At 46.9% G+C, this 20,172-nt stretch overlaps 1 protein-coding gene across 1 annotated transcript in view; it reads right to left on the reverse strand.

The window, feature by feature from the left end:
- Positions 1-2,332: 2,332 nt before the first annotated feature.
- Positions 2,333-20,172, reverse strand: part of MAP2K5 (mitogen-activated protein kinase kinase 5) — a 131,997-nt gene continuing 114,157 nt past the window's right edge. The window contains exon 21 of the mRNA XM_009886771.1: positions 2,333-2,446. Coding sequence (XP_009885073.1) covers positions 2,342-2,446 — 105 coding nt within the window. The 3' untranslated portion in view covers positions 2,333-2,341. The remainder of the gene's footprint in view (positions 2,447-20,172) is intronic.

A 20,172-nucleotide genomic window follows, 5' to 3' on the forward strand; every position in this document is an offset into this window, starting at 1 on the left:
GACACACCATGCAGAGACACCATGTCCAAGGCGGGAGGTGGCAGGTCAGGGAGGCTCCGACCTCGCTGCTGCTCGGCGCTCGGGGTGGCAGCAAGGCTGGCCGCGCTGGGTTTTCCCCAACCTGCCCATTCCGCTCTCCCATCCAGCCCTAATTCTTCCCCAAAACGGCATTAACCCGGTGCTGGGAGCGGAGTGGGGCAGAAGCGGTGCCGCCGAGCAGACCCCCCGACCGCTCATCCTCCTCCCGGCCCCTGGCTGCACCGAATTCAAGGACTTGGGGAAGGAAAGATGAGAGAGGCCCCAAACCTCCCTCCCCCATGATTGCTGGATTGATTAAGTATACTGATGAAGACAGCAAGGTTAATACGTATGCCAGTGAATTATAACACTGTCAGCCCGATAGCCAGGAGATTTTTCACGTTTCCATCAGCTGGCATCCCGCACAGATTTTCAGGGTGACGTCTTCCCCTCCCGACCTCCCTGCCAGGGAAAGCGAGAGGAAAAGCCTTGGTTTTACTGACTTTTTAACTAAATCCGAGGGAGTGACTTTTTATCCAGAGAAAGCTAATGCAAACTGTTAGAGATAAATAAATGGAAGAGCTGCCTCTAGTCTGGCTGGCTCACAGGGAGGAAATTTGTCTCACTTTAGAAAAAGGACCTGAAGGTACGGGGGCTGTTGACTCATTCATTGTACTGTTATCTGCCAGGGAGGTTGTGACATCAGAGCAATTAAGACAAACTTTAGTCTATAAGTTCATGCCTGCAACCTCTATACTTCAAAAGAAGACAAACGATCCCTCCAAGGAAGGAAACAAAGTCTTTTCCAGGCTGCTTCCAGAGTAACATTTAGGATTTGCAGTGGTTCAGGAGGAATTTTTCACCACACTGTTGTGGTTGGGTTTTTTTTTAAGCTGCCAGTATATAACAAACTACCTGAGCTTTTTCTTTTTTTTAGCAAAAGTTTATTTCTAATGCAAAAACAAGCAAACAAAAGCCCCAACCTCCTCCACCACCCAGGTCACACACACCAACTCTGCCTTTCACGGTCCTCCCCTCCTCAGTGTTTCTTTTTAATAAGTGTCTTAAGACAAGAACTGATTAAATCTGTGTCAGTCTGTTGTGGAAACATACACAGAAATTGTAGGAGCAACAAATACACAGCAGAGACATTGCGATCATTCTTCTTTCCTTTATGGTAACAGCAAACCCGGGAGCCTTTGCTTGACCCAGCTGCACCCGTCGTGCAGCGACTCCGACGTAAGAAAATAAGTGATCAAGGTAGAGCTGAGAAAGGCAAGACGCTTCCAAGCAAGCCACGAACCGCTGTGATAACAAGTAAAATCCTGCAGCCCATTCTCTGGGCATGAGGGCAGTGGCACAGCACAGCGCTGGCTGGAGCTCGCCCAGCGGCACCCCTCTTCCCTGTTTAGGGGAGTGCTGTCCTCTTTCACGTCACCTCTTTCCACCCCAGCAAAACCTTTCTGCGTTTACGGCTCAGCTTGCAGCGCCTGAGCGCGGATGCTCCCCGCACCCCCCACCGTGTTGCCTTGTCCTCCCTGCTCAGCGCTCCCAGCAAACCTGAGCCACAGCAGCGGGCGCCCGGGAGCAGAGGGGCTCTGCCCCTCATTTCATAGCGTGATGCTCATCCACCTGCCACGCTTTTACTCTGGAAGCTGTGGCTGCCCCATCCCTGGAGGTGTTCAAGGCCAGGTTGGACGGGGCTTGGAGCAACCTGGGCTGGGGGGAGGTGGCCCTGCCCAGGGCAGGGGGGGTGGGACTGGGTGATCTTCAAGGTCCCTTCCAACCTAAACCATTCTATGATTCTAAAAGCCTCACCTCCTCACAGGATGGGCAAGTCCAAGACATTTTTTTTTTTTGTCTGTTTGCTTTTGTTTTACATTTAGAACGAGCATTTTGTGCCCGTCTGCACTCAAAGACAGCCAACAACTCCCTACGAAATCCTCTGAACACTCAGCGTGTCATTCATACAATAGCAAAAGACTTAACAGTTAAAAAATACTCTGGAGCCAGGAAATATACAATACATTCAATAACAAAAAATATAGATATAAAATACTTGCTTTAAGGCTGTGTACAGTTTAACTGAAGATAATCTGAGGACATTAAATTGCTCAGCAACAAAATAAGTGCGGGAAGAAAATTCCTTAATGTGGTGGTGAGGGAAAGGCAGTAACAAATATCCCAAAAGATTCTGTTGCTGCTTCTAGAAAATACTTTTAGTAAAATATGATCCAGAGAGACTGAGAGTCGGAAGCGCGGGGCTGGTGCTGCTGGTCCAGGACAAGCTGCTGCCTTGCGCGCTGCTGTGAGCCCGTCTGGTTCACTGTGGTCCTTGGGTGGATCGCCGTTCCTCCAGCATCCTGCACACCCACATGGACACGACTTCTGCGTTCCCATCGTTGTACTGCATGATGAATGGGTGGCCCTGGAAAGCGGGACAGGCAGAGTTAGCCAAGACAAACACAACCCTTGCAGTGAAAACCCAAAGAGTTTTTTGCTTTTTAGTGGTTTTTTTTTTTTTTTTGTGGAAAAAATACATTGGAACATCCTGTGGTTACAGTCATAGCAATGCAATAAACCAGTGATTCAAACCAGTGCACTTTCTCCTGGATCCGTATTACTCATACATCGTTCACACAGAGAAGGGAGGGCTGGGGGAACGCAGGCTCTTTACCGAGGCCTCAGCCTCGCACTCCTTGAAAACACTGATTTTTTCTTTTTTTTTTGAATGTTTGATTAGCTTATTGTGTTCTGAACCAGCTCCTGTCTCGGGTGGCCCGCCGGGCTGTTCAACCTACAGAATCATAGAACCATCTGGGTTGGAAGGGACCTTTAAGATCATCGAGTCCAACCATCAACCCAACACTGCCAAACCCACCGCTAAACCATGTCCCTCAGCACCACGGCTGCCCGTCTTTTAAATACCTTCTAAATGATGTTTTGGTAAAACGATATTGTGACAAACCCACTGATCTACTAGTCTGCTTGTAAAGGTCTGTGATGTGCTAATTTTAAAGTTTCTCTCTTTAATAGCCCCCCTTGTGCACCTCTTTCACGCGTATTAACCTAATGCTCTCCTTTGCCGAAAGGAAAGCGGAAGGGCAGACTGTGTTCCCAACCTGAACGCCTTCGTTTGTGGGGCAGAGATGGAACGGTGCCACCGGGCACATGAAAACATGCAGCTGTACCAGCGCCACATTCGCTTGCATTCGTGTCCTTGACTTTTATCCGTGGAAACCTCATGCCTTACCCTCTGTACAGGAGACCCTCAAAGGCACAGTTCTTCAAACTACCCAGGAAAATACCAACGTGCCTGCAAGCGTTAAATTCCTTTTGTTACTTGGTCACTGAGCTCCGTGCCCGTAGATGCAGCAGGAGCAGGTGCCAGGCTCTGCAGCACTCACAGTGTCCATACGGAGAGGCATTTGCTCATGCACATACATGCTAGTACCTGTCATTTGGAGTGAACAGTTGATATAGAAATGAAAATATCACCTAAGTGTAACTGAAACATGTCTTCACGAGATGCTACTGTGGGAATTAAGTACGATGGAAGGAGAGATAACTATAAAATATTCTCGGTCACGAATTATATGGCTACTGCAGGCACTGGAAGACTGTGTCTTAGACACCTCGGAAAATCAGAACAGCATCTCAGGATGAAACAAAAATATGGCCTGCAATTTCGGCAGCCAGCTTAGGCAGCTCATGCCTCAATCTGGCCACATTCCTAGAGATGGGAACATGCCATCTTCAGATGAATCTCAAATGAAGTATAAAAATCCACAGGAAACCGAGTACCGCAATTACATAAATGACTGAAAGAAAGCAATCGCCAGGAGAAACCATCATGGATGATGAAAACCTCTACTCCAAATCACTCAAAAGCAGCTCAGTTTTTGCAACACTAAACTTCATAGCTCTTGCAAACAATGCCTGAAAGGAGTCAGAGTGGATCTGCCGGGGAGCCTTTTGGGGAGGGTGACGTACATGTGGGAATTTTCGGCGCGCACAGGCCAACGCCAGCCGCAGCGGTGAACGACGGCAATCAGCCCACGGAGAGCAAGCATGGGTTTGACGTGGGGCCTCGAAGCCCGGTTGTCGGCTGGGTTAGGATGGCACCGAGCGGAACAATGAAGCAGCACCGGGCTAAATAGAGCACAATAAATCCTCGCAGCATCAGCTCGGAGTAATAAAACACTCTGCGGGGCCAGGGCCAGCAAACACAGGAGCCACAGGAATAAAATATGCCATTATCTACAAGAATTATGGAGGGAGCGTGAGATGCTGTTGCTTCAGCTCTTTGGGATGGCTGGAATCTCAGCTAGAACTTTTCAGGGAGAAGTCTGAGATGTGGAGAGCCCTTCTTCAGATCTTACTGGGACCAGCCCAGGTGCTTTCCCCGTTAACCTTGTAGAGGAAAGACAGAAGGAATACTCCAGTGGAGCGAGTTAGTAGAGCAAGAGGTCCACCACCAGCAGAACATGACACACAGACTATGCCATGAAGAACTACAAACATCTCAAGTGTTTCATTTCACCACACTGGCTTCAGGTGCCCTGAAAGCTGCCTAACAGCCCTGGGCCCGCGTTTCTTTGCAGCATGGGCCCCAGACAGCCGCAATCCCTGGACTTGGCAGAACAGCAGCTTTCCCTCTCCGTGCGCGTGTCTGTGGGATGCTGGCTGCACCTCCACAGGCTTTTGGGAAAGGCAATGCAAGGAAGGGGCAATGCAAGGAAAGGACAACGTAAAGAAAGGGCAATGCAAGAGCCATCGCATCCTGAGCCTGCACACACAGAGCAAACGCCAGCCCAAATATTTCTTCCATCTATCTCAGCATCTTTCTGGCATCCAACGTCTCAGCTTGAAAAAGGTCCTGGTCCAGAGGCAGGAAAGATGCTGATGCTCTGCCGCCTGGATTAACAGAGGTGCCAAGAAGTTCCGCCACCTCGTGTTTAAAGCTCGCAGAAGGAAACCACCACAGAGCAATCTCCATGTCAGTAGGGTCCCCAAACGGGCAGCCACAGGTCCCTGCAGCCCACAGAGCTAGCAGGTTACTTAGTCTGCACTTCCTCTCACAGTGCAATTTCTGCTGTACTCTCCTGGTGGGGAAAACTGCAAATGTGGCTCCTTCACCACATGCAGATGGAGGACCATGGAGGAACACCACAGCAGGAGGCAAGACCGAGCTAATAAACACGTAAAGGTGAACTCATCAACAGTTGCTGGGAGCCAGTTCTCATTTCCATTCATCTCAAAGGACTAATTCCCACAATTTAAGTGGTGAGAGTTGAAGTGATAGAGCCCACAGACTTGAGACAACAGGTGGATTAAGAGCAAAGGATATGGTTAAAAAAAGGTGAGGGAGAGACCGTGAAAGCAGGAAAGAAGGAGAGGTAAGATTGCCTGTGGGCTAATAAAGAGCTGGAAGGTGGTAGGAGACACAGCTACACCAGTCAGGACAATTAACGGCTTAATCTCTCAGCTATGAAACAGATCTTACTTTGGAACTGCTTAAAGGAAACTTTTTCCCATCCATTCATCAGAGTGAAAGAGACTGCACAGGTTTATCTGTGATCCACACCACAAGCATGGCCAGATCTTGGTGGAAAGAACATAATTTAATTTAAACAGCTATATCCCAGTCACCACCCAACAAACCTCACTGCGGATTGTCGGTGAGTATACGAATAATTTCAAGAGCTGCTGGCATAACTGCGAGAGCAGAACCCATGATGTAGAAAGGTCTGTTATGATCTGCTAGTGCAAGAACCGCACCACAGGCAGAGCACGGTGCTGGTGACCGGGTGTGCAAGATGCACCAGGACAGGTCATACCCCCCCACATTTCCTCTCCAGTGTTCATTCATTCCCTGCAATGTCTATCGCAGCCTCAGTCGGTATTTCAGCCTGGGCAGGGAAAAGCTGCACTTCTGGGTTTCCTCTCCAGTATCAGCCTGACCTGTTCACACTGGTGGCCTTCACTCCTTCTTGGATTTCTTTATATACCGGGTGCACGCAATACACAGCCTTTGGGAACGCCTCACGTTCGCACTGCAGGCTCTCACCCGATGGCTGCCCTGCTTTTCCCCCAAGGAAAGCTTCAGCCTGCTCAGTCTGTAACTCAAATTTGAAATAGGGGAAAAAAAACCCACCTGACACCAAAAGTTTACAGAATCTAAAAGACAACACAGTGACTAGGGTGAAGCTGCATCACAAACAGCACGGTCGCAGTCTGAAGAAAGCTCATGAGTTTTTCTACGTAAAACTCCTTTTGTGTGAAAGCCCACCTGTGTGTGGATGTGCACATCCCACGGAAAACAACCGCTGAGATGCCAAAGTCTGCAGATACCACATCACCCCACTCCTGCAAACTGGAGGCCGTGGTGCGACTCTCGTGTGATGACAGGTTTCCCAAGCAAAGTCAGTTCAAAGAACTTGCCTTCCCCTCTCAGATTTGCCAGTGCTTCCCACCAGGCTCAGGCTGCAAGCCCTTAATTTTATCTCCAGGCCTTTGAAATTGTGGGCAGCTGCTACCGGCCATTGCAATCGACCTTTCCGAGTCTGCTCTTTGTAACTGCTACAGAAATAGATGTTTTCCCCCAATATTCAATTTTTTAAAGTAAATTGCTTCCTTTCAGCCATTCTTAGCTGTAGACAGCAACTTTAAATTTGTCAGAGAGCTGTGAATTTCCCATCCAGGCAGACGTGTGTGTGCTCACACTCATTGCTTGGAAAATGGTCCACCAAGGATGAAGAACATGTTCAGAGGTACCAGAGTCCATTCGAGAGCTTTGAGGACAGTGGCAGACAGTTCAATTCTACCAAGAGGAGATGGATGATCTTAATATGATGCACTTAAGTACACAGATGCTTGCAGCACTGAGCATATGGACAATGTCTTTTTCCTTCCAACACCTGGCTACTAAAAATCTTTAGCTTCCGTCTTGAATGTCTAATATCAGGAACAACACTAAAGAAAGAGAGCACCCTCTTTTTTTTTACCTCCTACTCCGAACTTCCCATATATGTTTGGGTTTCACCACTTTACTAAACAAATTCCATCTGAAATATTCCTGGGTTTACTTGGTTCCTACCTATGAAAACAATTCAGGAGAGGGCATGGTCAGGAACCCAGAGGTCCTGGAGTTTATCCCCAAGCTGCCATGTACTTTCCAACATGACCTTCACAAAGCTGCTTAATCTCCCTCAGCCTCACGGCTGAAAAGGGAATAAGTGATTCCGGTGTCTCACCAGGGTGCTATGAGAACTAGCGCAAGAGTGTTTCGCCCAGCACTTCAGGATTTTTGGGTGCAAAAGGTGCGAGAGTAACGTAAATGCTTATTATAAGCAAGATACCCTAGAAGTAGCTTGTTTCACCTCTTAAACAAAACAGCAGTCAAGGACAATAGTGAGAACCAGGGAAAAACAATCAAGAGCCCACAGACAAGGAAGAGCAGATGCATTGGGGCAATTAAAAAACAGCCATTAAAGCCAGACCGCTTCTCCCATGAATCTCCTTTACGATGGAGAGACTCCCTGCAGAGGAAGACATCTCACACCCAGTATATCCTCACATTGAAGCTACTCACAACATGCAAAGGGAAATTGTGGGCTACGCAAGGTTGAAAACGTCAGCTAGCCATGCTGTTCACCCTGTTTGCTTTGTTTTGTGAGGTTGTTCCACCGAAGCCTGGGGTTTTACACACTCACTTTTCTCTCTAAGAATACGTTTAACTTGAAACTACTCTTTAGATTTCCCGTGTTTTCAGACTATACTGCTCTAGTGAGGATTTTTCTCAGGCTGAAGGGATATTTTTACCAGAAGCTGTTTTTCAGAATCTGGTTGTTGGTTTTTTTTTTGTTTTTTTTTTTTTTTTATTATTTGTTTGGTTTTAAATAGGGAATGGGAGAGCAGAAATTTCCACCAAAGCTAAGATGACAGTGCCAGTGGGACCTGTCTTTGTGAATCTTGGTGGCCAGCCCATGGCGTGTTCAGGTCTGGCACCGAGAGCAAGGAGGCCACAAGTGACCCAAGGACGTACAATGTCCATGGATGGCCTGTGCTGAAGTCTACGCCAAAACCACTTTGCTGCTTCTAATACCTCGCTGGGCCACACCTCGCTCAGCAGCATCTTGCCTGCTGCAGTCACGCTTGCAACTGCAATAAAAAATACATCAAAGAGCAATACAGAATCGTGGACAACGCACGAGTCTATCAAACCTGCCCTTGGCCTGCTTACAGCACCTTTTGAAGGGAAAATGCAGCACGAAGTATGTAAGAGGGACTTGTAGTTGCCTCTGCATCCAGAAATGTCTCAGGGAAAACATTTAAGATTTCCTTCAAAGTCTCCAACCACTGTGTTTGCGCCACCAGCAGTCTCCTCCCCACTTAACAGCTTCTTCATGAAGTCACCCTGATGGGTTCTCTGCATTTTGCCACTATTCAGCATCTAGTCCCCCAACCCCCCCTCCTCAGGCATCCAGAGTACAGCAACCATTAACTCCCGCACTCCAAAACATGCGCACCTCGGAAACATGTGCCTTAAACTGGAGAGATCTTTGGAAGGGAGAGTGGAGAGAAGGGGCAGGGAGATGGGACAGGGAGGCAAGGCATGAATGAACAAGGGGGAAAAAAAACCCCAAGAGGTAAAAATCAAAAGTGCTAAAGGAGAAATGCAGCTGCAGCCTCCAGGTCTAGTGCATACCCAGGCTGCAGGATGGGGCTGGGATAAACTGTCACCTCAAGACAGAAAAAAACCCCTGTCACAAACCACGTCACAACAGCTTGGACACTGTTAATAAATTCTGGTCACCGAGTATCTCAGCCACAAGTAAAAATCCAGCCCTAACTTCGACAGTGAGCAGTATGTTCTAAAACAAACACAAACAACCTGCTGTATTCAAATATTCCCACAGAGATTTATGCTGCTTTGCAAGGTAACGCTGAAGAAAGTTAAACGCGTGAAAGCTTGAAATGCATTTTCTGTTGCAGTGCCTGGTTTCTCACTGAGGCAACACTCTCCGCTTGGTGTGATGTCCACACCTTTATTGCAGCAGCCATCCCTCCTTTTTTTGATGTGGGGACGTTAGCTGGCTTCCAGCCCAGATCAATGTCCCCCCAGCCCTGCACTCAGCTGTCCCTGGGCCGCTGCAGTGTCAGGGTGCTGAGATGTACCCGGCTCTCCAGCTTCAACTGCACACTAACATCAGCAGAGAGCACAGCTCTTCTGCACTGACACCTACGTCCACCATGAATTGGAAAATAAGGGTCTGATATTCATAGAATCACAGAACGGTTTAGGTTGGAAGGGACCTTGAAGATCATCCAGTCCCAACCTCCTGCCCTGGGCAGGGCCACCTCCCCCCAGCCCAGGTTGCTCCAAGCCCCGTCCAACCTGGCCTTGACCACCTCCAGGGATGGGGCAGCCACAGCTTCTCGGGGCAACCTGCCCCAGGGGCTCACCGCCCGCACAGGGAGACAGTTCTTCCTCACATCTCATCCCAATCTGCCCTCTGCCCGTCTGAAGCCATTCCCCCTCGTCCCATCACTCCATGCCCTTGGAAAAAGTCCCTCCCCAGCTCTCCTGGAGCCCCTTTAGGCACTGGAAGGGGCTCTGAGGTCTCCCCTTTTTGGCCTTCTCTCCTCCAGGCTGAACCCCCCCAACTCTCCCAGCCTGTCCTCCCAGCAGAGGGGCTCCAGCCCTCCCAGCATCTCCGGGGCCTCCTCTGGCCCCGCTCCACCAGCTCCATGTCTCTCCTATGTTGGGGGCTCCAGAGCTGGACGCAGTACTCCATTAAACCTTCCGTAGTAAAATCACTGTAATGGAGACTGTTCATTCTCTACCAGTGATGGTTCACCCAATGTTTGAGTCTCGGTACTGTGCAAGAGCTCACCACAACACTCACAGGCATAATCAGTGAGGGAAGTATGACACCAAGGAAAGAGATGCTTGTGAGAGGAGCCCAAAGGTATCGTGGGACGTCCCTAGGACAGAGCTGATCCCATCCCCATGCACTTCATGTTTGCTTAAGACTTCTACGCACGTTTGTTACAAAGCAGTAGCCGCCTCCTTGCCAATTCTTAAATCCTCAGCTTTGAAATTATCTGGCCATCAGTACATCCAGCAGACCCAAGCAGCAGAAAATACATGGACAAGCCACCACCAAACCACTCGCCATGCCCGCCTTACCCTGGCCGGGGGTCTGGCTCGGTAGGACACGCAGCCGAAGGGAAGAGGCTGCCAGCCAGCACGCAGCAGCTTAAGCCGAAAAGGTCAGGCAGGACGGGGCCAGGGATAGCCCCAGAGTGAGTGTCAGCCAGGCTAATTTTGTGTGTCAACTCCGAAAATTAGATAAACAATGACAAACCAGGCTTTTTAAATGAACTTGTCTCATCTCGTTCTCTTGATAAAGGGTACATTTCTCAAGTTGCAGTGTCCCACCAGACAGGTTAACCCTTTTAAAGGGGAGCGCCTTGCAGAGGGTGATGTAAATGATTTAAATATCTGACATGAAATTAAAAAGGGCACTGGCCCCCTGAACACACAGCCCTGGTAATTCGAACTCATTGCTCACAAACCATCAATCATTTAGCCCAGTCAATTAAATTGCCATTATTCAAGGGTAAAAGTTCCGTAATTTTACCTATCCTTAAAATTCAGCAATTTGCTTTCATGGCCTTCTCCTCTGGCCTGAGAAATCTTCGTTTCCGATAATAACCCACCTAGAGTTTATTGCACCAGAATCTACCTCGCGTTCCTGGCAGGCCTGCAGACTCAGGGGCTTTTTCCAGCACCAGATACCCAGCAGCAGCTCTGCCTCACGTCTGCTGGCTGGCATCGCTGGTAGGGGCGAGGGTGAACCGTCCAGGGGAGATGAAAGCCCCTCTGGGACAAAGCCTGTGCATCACCCACAGCTTCAAACCTGGGCTACCTGAATCCTTTCGGGTTTTTAGTCTAATAAATACGTAACAGTTTACACTGCCTCTCACACACCAGTCCAGGGAAGATCAAAGCTTCACAAGATTCTACCCCATAAATAGGTTCCTCTGCCGCTGACTATAAAATGCTCGTGTTTGGATAGCACCAAGGAGGTTTAGACCAACGCTGAGGCTCCTGAACACCGCCAAAGGACAGGCAGACAATAAATAACACCCCTTAAGCAACGCTTCCGTGATTTCAGAGGACTTTCCAGGCACAAAACAAGCGGGTGTTTATTGTGAGACTGGTTTAAAGGATCCATGAAATAGGTAACTACCGACCTTAGCCAGGATGGCGACAAAGAACATTCCTGACGTGAAATACTGGTCAGTCACCAATTTCCTTTTAACTTTGCAAAACTGACAGTGTGGAGTTTCCTGGGGCAGAGGACATGAAGGGGACAGGGAGGACACGGACAGGAACCTTAATCCCAAATGGTGCTCAATGATATTGCTCTTTTTTTGACAGTGCATCCAGATCTAACCCACATCAGCATCTCCTTATATTTCGTGAGCAGTGAGAGGTCAACTGGGGAGGGCAGCCAGGGTCAACGTTTGCTCACCGCACTGCTCTGGTAGGAAGTGTCCAGGGGCACCCAAGCCACCATGGAGAGCTGCACCACTGCAGGAGAACATGACGGTTAAGGGGAGGAAACCCGGGAACACCATCCCGCGTCCCCTTGATCTAGGGGACAGATGGGGTGGCAGTGGCCTGAGCAGCAGCTTGCACAGGGAGATGCAGCAGCCAGGCTGGAGGGGCTGTGCTTACTGCCAGGATCACAGCCAGGTGCCTCCATGGCACCACCTCGGCACCTCCTACTGCTTTGGTGGCTGCAAAAGCAGAAGTGAGTTCCTGGGGCCCTGCCCTCTCTTCCTCTTTTCTCCTCCATGGCAAGAAGAGCTGAGCCCTGACTTTCAATCCTGCATGGCCAAGGCCAGTGCCGGCCATGTCATCAAGGTGCCACGTACCAGACGGCTCACAAGGTCTGGTGGAGCACTACCGCTGCTCCAATGCTGCCGGGAGGAGAACCAGCAGAGAGAGCTGCAAAGACAGACGTTAATGCAAACCCCAGAGGAGGACGAAGGGACACCATCAGAGGGACCAAGGTCTTATGTTAACGACTACATGACGCCCAAATGTAACCACACCACCTAGCAAATTAGAAATAACAATAAAAGACCTCATGCTTATGCAAGGTACATTAGGAAATGAGCAGCATTGCTGTTGGCTGCAACAGTGCCATCCTTTTAATGTTCTTTTTTACAGGAATCCTTCCAGACTGTGCAGTTAAAGGACTGTGCTCCATTTATTACAAAGAAGAACGGACAAATTATGCATTTCATTTAAAAATTTGAATTCAGCAAAACAAAAACCATAATAAAAAGATCCCAACTGTTGCAGACACAGACTATCAAGACGATGGCAGTGCCCTTAGACAGCATTTCAAATACAGTTTATTAGTGTGTGATATGAAAAGGGTATTTTTATTGCATGATATAATGCAATGGGACCTTGGGCGCTCTGCAGAAGGACCTTGCACTCAGAAGTGTAATGAACCCATAGTCCAAAAAACATTATACTGTACATTAACCTATCATTAATGGCACATTAGGGCTAGGGGCATTGCACGCTTGCTGGTCAGGGCTCCATCAGGACAGTATGGAGGAAACCACAGTCTTCACAGGCTTAAAACAAATAGAGAAAATAAATATTACTGATGGCTACAGGCTGCTTAAAGGGAAGCTCACTCCCCGCTTAACATGCAATTTTGATGCCATTTTTTTAAGGGGGGAGGGAGAAGACAATGCAGCACTTTATTAGGCAATACTAGAAATGGCACGTCGCTGCTTTGCAGCACTGAATGTCCCCGTGGTGCATCAGATGCACCAACACAGAGCTCTTCCAGCATAAAACACGGCACCTCTCAGCACTGGGGCACCTTTTAAGAATAAAATGAAAACTGGAAACCTGGTCCCCTTCCTTGCCATTCCCCAGTCCCTGATGACAGTGGGAAGGCTTTCCTGGCAGTAGGAGTTGAGACCTAGGAAGACTCTCCTCTGACCCAGCTCCACACAGCCCCATCACTGCCCACGGGACACCTGGGACCTGTCTGTTTGCATCTGTACCTGTTTCCACCCTACCCCACCACGGCTGAGAGCCATTCGGCAGAATGCCAGCCTGTAGCTGCAGTAACTCGGTGTAAAATGTGACCAAATGACAATGCTTCTTGTCGATCCCCTGGGATGTCTCACGCCTTCCTCCACTGGAGGTGTTCTCTTTGTTCAAAGGCAAGCTGGGTCAGATGGCCACAGTGCAAACATTAAATCAGAGAAGCCTGGCTGGCAACTCATCCCTAGCCGGCTGAAGGAGCGCAAGCCCTGAAATTCTGGAAAATAAGAACTTGGCTGTAAACCAGTGCACCACAGTTATCATCCCAGCTAGTTCTCCCATTGCTACCCATGTGTCTACGCTATTTACATCTCATAATTAACTGAGGGCACATACGCGAGGGGAAATTCTTGCCCATTCACACGTTTGATGGGAACACAAGTCGGACCTCCAAAATGACAAATACTAACCTCAGCGCTGGAGCTGTACTGTCTTCCCAGGACACCCGGAGATATGAAGTGCTTGAGTAACCAAACCCACCCTGGAGTGACCCTGTGTCCCCCTCTAGTGACCTCAGCGCATGTAAAATTTCATCACTGTACTGCTGCCTCCAGTAGTGGAGGATTTTACATCTAGAGCTCCTGCCTCCAAGGACAAGCCAAACTAAATGCTGTTCTAATTATCTGTGCTAGCTATCCACAAGGCCGCTTTCTGCTCCCACAGCCAGGAATAGCAGCGAGGAATCCTCAGGCCAATACTCTATTGCCGACTCCCAAAACATTGTTAATTCACAGGCACAGAAGGTGTCAGCGTCCTCCTCAGGGGCTGCTCCGTGCAGCAGACTTTCCTCCATCCTTCACTTCTACGGCTTGAGTGGGGTAAAAAATCTGAAGGCTTCAGATGATGGCATTGATCCATGGAGACACAGAAAATATACACGGCTGAAAAGAGCTTGCGAGACACTATTGAAGTGTGATCTGGGTGTTGCATCTCTTGTCTTACTTTTGCAATTTTAGGATGCGTTTTGACCACAGGAGGTAACCCTTTAAAGAAAAGGGTGGGTACCTAAAGCGCATGAAACAGCAGTGACTGGGAGGCTTAGCATGGCCCTGGTGTCCTGAGGTGCCAGCAAGGTCAACCCTTGCTTTGACAGACACTCTCCTCCAGAAATGAAGACTCCTTGTCCCTTCCATGCAGCACCCGCAGTGATGAGACAGCGTATGTCAAATCACAGCAAGCTTAGCCATAAAGTACCAGCTTTTACTATGTGCTTGCATGGCTGTGTTTGATCTGGGACCAAGTGTTTACTGGCCCAGTTCTCTCTCCCAGTTCCTATCCTCAGAATAGCAACTATTCAGGGCAAGGACTGCCTCTCGCTGTGCTTGGTGAGGAATTCAGCATCCCTGAGAGCCTGTTCTCAGCCAGCTGCCGGAGCAAAATCGCCCATAGCAGGGGCCAAAGACACAGCGCTTCAAGAGATGCGCAGGAGCCTGCAAAGCTGCGGGTGGCACAGGCAGGCTGAGGGCACAGGCACTCCAAGAGTCGGAAAACAAAAGCACCCAGAAGGTAGTGTTTTCACAGAATTTCCCACCCCCGTGAGGACATCACCTGTAGCTTCTGCCAGCTCAGAAAGCAGAAAGGACTGATTTGTCCAGAGAATGGTGGGGGTAGCGAAGAGAGCCAGAGAGTCACGTCAATCACTGGCATTTTCTGGGTGGAGATGAAGCAGGGACAGGAACAGATCCATAAGCAAAATCAACTATCATTTGTCTCCTTGAAGTTTCTGCTCTCTTTCCTCATGCCTCACCCTGCAGAGGTATCAGCATGACCCCAGCCTGCAGAACAGAAACAGTTCCATGCGGAGTGTCGGGAAGTGGCGAGTTTTGTTTGTTGCACGGCCTCCCTAACATACGCTGTAATTAAAATGTTGATTACTAAACAGTTTAAATATATGACAGACAATGCAGTTAAAGCCTACAGTTAGGTCAATATGTGATTTAGATTTGCCATTTAAAAACTCTCATTTAAATTTTGCATACATTAATCACTACCATACTTCAATGTTCTGATATCCACCTGACTACACTATTAAAATAAAACTTGCTGCCCCAGGGAAATCCTACTTATTCTTAATTGTTTCGAGGCTTTGATGGGCTTTTAATCTAAGATTAATTTATGCAATTTTAAATAACTCTTCTTATGATTAATAAGCTTGAAAATTAAAAGGAGTCTAAAGCAATTATAATGAGCATTTGGTCATAACCTCATTAGGAGAAGGAGTGAAGGATACAGCTCCGGAATTCTTACAAGACTACAATTTAAGGTTACTTTCAGAGGAGTCAAACATAGTTCTTGAAATTGCAAAGGCAGATTAGCCTAGGTCAGTGTTAGAACTATGGCTATCTAGATTAGCACACTAATAATTTTATCCCATTGATGATATTTAAGATAGCGAAAAGATGATGCAAAATGTATCCAGCAAAGACAAATAGATAACGCTACTAAGCAGTGAAGTCCTGGAGCTAGATTTCTTGTTTATACTTTTTATACTTTTTTTTGAGAAGGATTCCTGTTGGGTTTTTATTGGTTGGTGCTGGGTTTTTTTTTTTTTTGGCATATTGTTTATCGATTTGTAGATTTATCTTTACCAATGCACTTTTACCTCTAATATGATAAAATTAATTACAAGTGATTTTTGGCTGGTTTAGTAGTTTTGTTGAGACACCAAAATTCTGTTGCAATTTACAGAATCTGTCTTTAAATAACGGCAGTCCCCAAGCATAATGGATGGGCCAAGAGGAAGACAGCTTAACTTAAACCTGAAAACCTTAACCTGAAGAGGAACTGTCCACACACACATCACACCTGAATTTCCACTTTTAAACAGCAGCACAGATTCTTCCATTATGACTAAAATACTTTTTGCAACCTTCTTCTGGAGCTTTGGACATTGGCCATAGCCAAACAATGTGCTGGTGGTTCTAAAAACAGTCCTCAGAGACCCCTGAAGCACCGGACTGATGTGTCCAGGCTGGTATGTCATCATCAGGCCCAGGGTCAAGAAAGAGAGTTTTTTCAGGTCAGATTAGCAGGAATCGGTGCAGCTCCTCTGACTTGTGTAGCATGGACCTGACCTCAAACAACTCAATGCCCTCCTATGGCAGGACCTCAGGGTGTGCATGGGTGCACACATCAATGGGTCTGATTTTTGCTGTTCTCTTTCTGTGGCACATACTAGTCTTAAATTTACTACAGAGTTCTGGTTTTGGCTGTGGCACAGAGGAGTCTATTTGCCCATCTGCAGATCATTCTTTCCACAGCAGTTCTGCTTTTGATATTTGCTGTTAAACCGATAACTGTGCTTGGCACGCCTCCTTGTGCTTAGCTAACAAAACAAGCTAACTCCCAGCAAAGGTATTTTTTTTGTGATGACTCTTAAAAAAAACTAAGGCAACCGATATATAATTGGAGTGTGCTTTTGCAAGTGCCGCTGAGGTTAAGAAGAGCTGTAGAAGAGGAAAAGAGAGAGTGGCCCAAGGCTGATAGAGTATGTCAACATTAGCAAGCTGTCGACAACAGAAGCAGATCTGCAGAGTGAAATGGTTGGTGCAATGTTTCAGGGATGGAAGAGGTTTTACTTTTGACCAGCTCCAGTCTGGTCTGTGGTCACAGCGCCCATTAGTAGCTAGAGCTCATTAGGTGTGTGCCTAGAGCACATCTTCTGGTTTGGTTTCATTTGAAATCGATTCAATTCATGAGCTTCAAGATCTGTCTGTGATGAGAATGAAAGAGCAGTAAGCTCTGAAAGAGCAGGAGATTCACACCTGACCTGAACTCTAATGTTAATGTAGATCCACCTGTAGAAGTGTCTTCAGCTGATGCCTCACCGGGAGCACAGGATTGGTTTCACTGACACCAAACAGAGCTAGTCAGACATTAAAACCTGATGTAGTATTTCCTTCAATGGGGGACTAACTGCTCCTCTGGACTGGGGTGGAGAAAACAGTTGTTTTCTCCAAGTTTTGAGAAACTGGTTTCTACTAACAGGAAAAAAAAAATTTAAAATCACTAAGCTGGAGTAAACCGAAACAATCTCCTAAATGTTTTTTACCCAAACCTTGGAGTAGAAAATGTTGTGTGCACACTCACATGTGTGCACAAACACACAAATAACAACAATTAACCAAAAAACCCCAGAAAATGATCTGGCTGGAAGCAAAAAGGGAGAATGAAACAGCCCGCACTTTGCTAGCATTTCCGTGACGAAGTTTCTGCAAATGAACAAGTTGTTTTTCAAAGTACTCCATACGATCATATTGCATTACATGCCTACACACTGTCTGCATCTACTGCAAAATAACATCACCATGTTTGCCAGGTTTAGAAAAGCAACTAAATAAAGCAAGTATTAAATGATCAATGCTATCATGCTATGAACATGCTATCAAATCACCCCATCTCAGAGCAGAAAAAGCACAGGTATGAAACAACATCCAGATAAATGTGTGGAGCCCTGCTGAAAACAGAAAAGGTGACAAAATATACCTCCACTAGTTGGCTTGGGGAAAAAAAAAAAAATTCCTTTGAATCTCTCACAAGGTCACTGAACAAATGACCGAGGCCACGAAAACCATTTCCATTCTCAGACTTGTATTTTAATGCCTCCATTCCCTACCGGGAGCCTTTCCCCGGTGGAAAGCCCGACTCTCTCCAGCCGCGCAAGCAGACGCCGGCAGAGCCGTCCCGATTTACACCAGCCGAGCGTTTTACCCCAGCGTCTCCCATTAAATCCGAACAGGCAGATGCACATTTATGGGACAATGAACTTTTCCACGGCTGCGGCTCGTCGTGCTTTGCTATTACGGCCTTAATAAACCTGCGCATTCCCGTGCTGCGGCAGCTGCCGTGGGTGGGAGCACGAGCAGCCGGCTCCGGAGGAGAGGCCGCAGCTCAAAAAAAAAAAATATCATGTTTAATTTAAAAATTAGAAACTGGAGCAGGCTGTGAGCACAGAGGTTGATTGAAACAAAATTTAAATTCCTGTCAAGCCCATTTAAACACAGGGGCCCTTCATAGACAATTAGCTGCTCCCTGTGAATGCTGAATAAACTCGGGCCTGGTCACTGTTAGAAGAGAGCAGGCCTACTGTGAGGAGCTGGAAAAAAATTAACTAAAATCAGGCTGTATGAAATATTTAGCCTCCCAGTTTATCACAGGGGTTTGGAAGTGTAAACAAGACAAAAATCGATTCCTCGGTGCCCTCCAATCAATCCCCCAAAATGGTTAGGGCATCTGTTTCTGCTAAATTTTGTTTACTCTGGCAGATTTGCCTTAATTGCAGTTGTTTATCTCCCATTGTCCCCGGGGCCCTAATCTCCCGATTACTAATACTTAACACTCATTTCACATCTAAAGCTACTTCTAATCCTCAACAGGTTTCTGGGGCTCTTAAAATTATTGAAACGGAGGAGCCGGGAGATGCAACCTCTTTGTGAAAGGCACATTTTCTTATCTACTACCAGCTGGGTCCAATCATCACCAGGGATGGCGGCAACAAAGGTGCTAAAAGGCTCTTTCACAGGCACTGCTGCTCCGCTGGGGATTCATTGGATAAAAAAGAGCTTTGATGGAAAAAAAAAACCACACACACAAAAAAAACCCCCTGAACAAGAGGGCTATAACAGTCCAGCCAAATAAAGTTACTGTCATAATCAAATGCTGTCAATCACAATGAAAATCCAATTAAAAATCTTTCAGTGCGGCCCTCTTAAGTAGAAAAATGTCCCTTATTTATATGCGTTTTTGTCAACTGCACAAATTAGAAAGTAGTATTAATTGATTTTTTACTACTTTAGGCCCTGATCCTCCAGCTGAATTTCTGCGGATGCAAGAATCAACCGGCACAAATCTGATTAAGGGATTTGAGGCATAATGCACACAGGTCACTAAGAAGGCATATCTGTATCGCCTGCTTTATACTCCGCTTATTCATAGGCAATTATTACTCTTATTTAATACTGCAGGAGCGTCTTGAGGTGCTAATCAGAATACAGACCCACAAGTAGCTGGGACTACACAAATGCCAGCACTTTTAATCCATGCAGTGCGTTTGAATCAATTTAAAATTCCAGTTTTATTACACAAATAAATATTGTACATAGATTTCAACAGTTGCCTGTTAGAGCAAATTCCTTGATGGATTTGGAATGGAAAGGAAGGACAATAGTCTGAGAATTAATGATATGGCTCTTATTTTGGAACTGTTAACAGATGTTTTTTGGTTTTATTTCATGTAAATATGCAGGGATGACAGCTGACATAAAAATACCAACAAGACAAATGTATCATAATTGAAAGATTTGCAATTCTGCTACCAAAATGAGTGAGATGTAAATATTTGTCTCTCTGTCTGGAGAACTACAGAACAACCAGAAGTGCCAAACGAAACATTTGCTCAAATTAAATGGCAAAGCCCAGGAGACTCAAGTAACCAAAAATATTAACTGTATCACTCTAAGCTGTTGCCAATTTGTTTTTGTCCAATTTCTTTAGATTTTCAATACTTCTTCGAGCCAACTCCAGTTATTTCTTTTCACATTTCACTGGAAAGTGCAGCTTTAGGGCATGTTAGAAAGAGAAAGTCAGATGTTCACATCTCCTGTAAAAAGTCAGTGGTCACATGAGCAAAGGGGCTGCAGAAGACAGTGAATGAATAGAACACCTTAAAGCTCTAATGCTTGCAAGTTAACTGTGGCACAGTCTTAGAATCATAGAATTGCTGAGGTTGGAAGGGACCTTTAAGACCATCGAGTCCAACCATTAACCTACCGTGACAAAACCACTTCTAAACCATGTCCCCAAGTATCACCTCTACCTTTTTTTAAAACACCTCCAGGGATGGCGAATCCACCACCTCCCTGGGCAGCCTATTCCAATGTTTAATAACCCTTTCAGGGATTTTTTTTTTCCTAATATTTCATCTAAACCTCGTCTGATATAACTTGAACCCATTTCCTCTCGTCCTATCACTTGTCACCAGGGAGAAGAGGTCAGCCCCCGCC

The sequence above is a fragment of the Charadrius vociferus genome, unplaced genomic scaffold, assembly GCF_000708025.1.
Source record: "Charadrius vociferus isolate BGI_N301 unplaced genomic scaffold, ASM70802v2 scaffold190, whole genome shotgun sequence".
NCBI classification, from domain to species: domain Eukaryota; kingdom Metazoa; phylum Chordata; class Aves; order Charadriiformes; family Charadriidae; genus Charadrius; species Charadrius vociferus.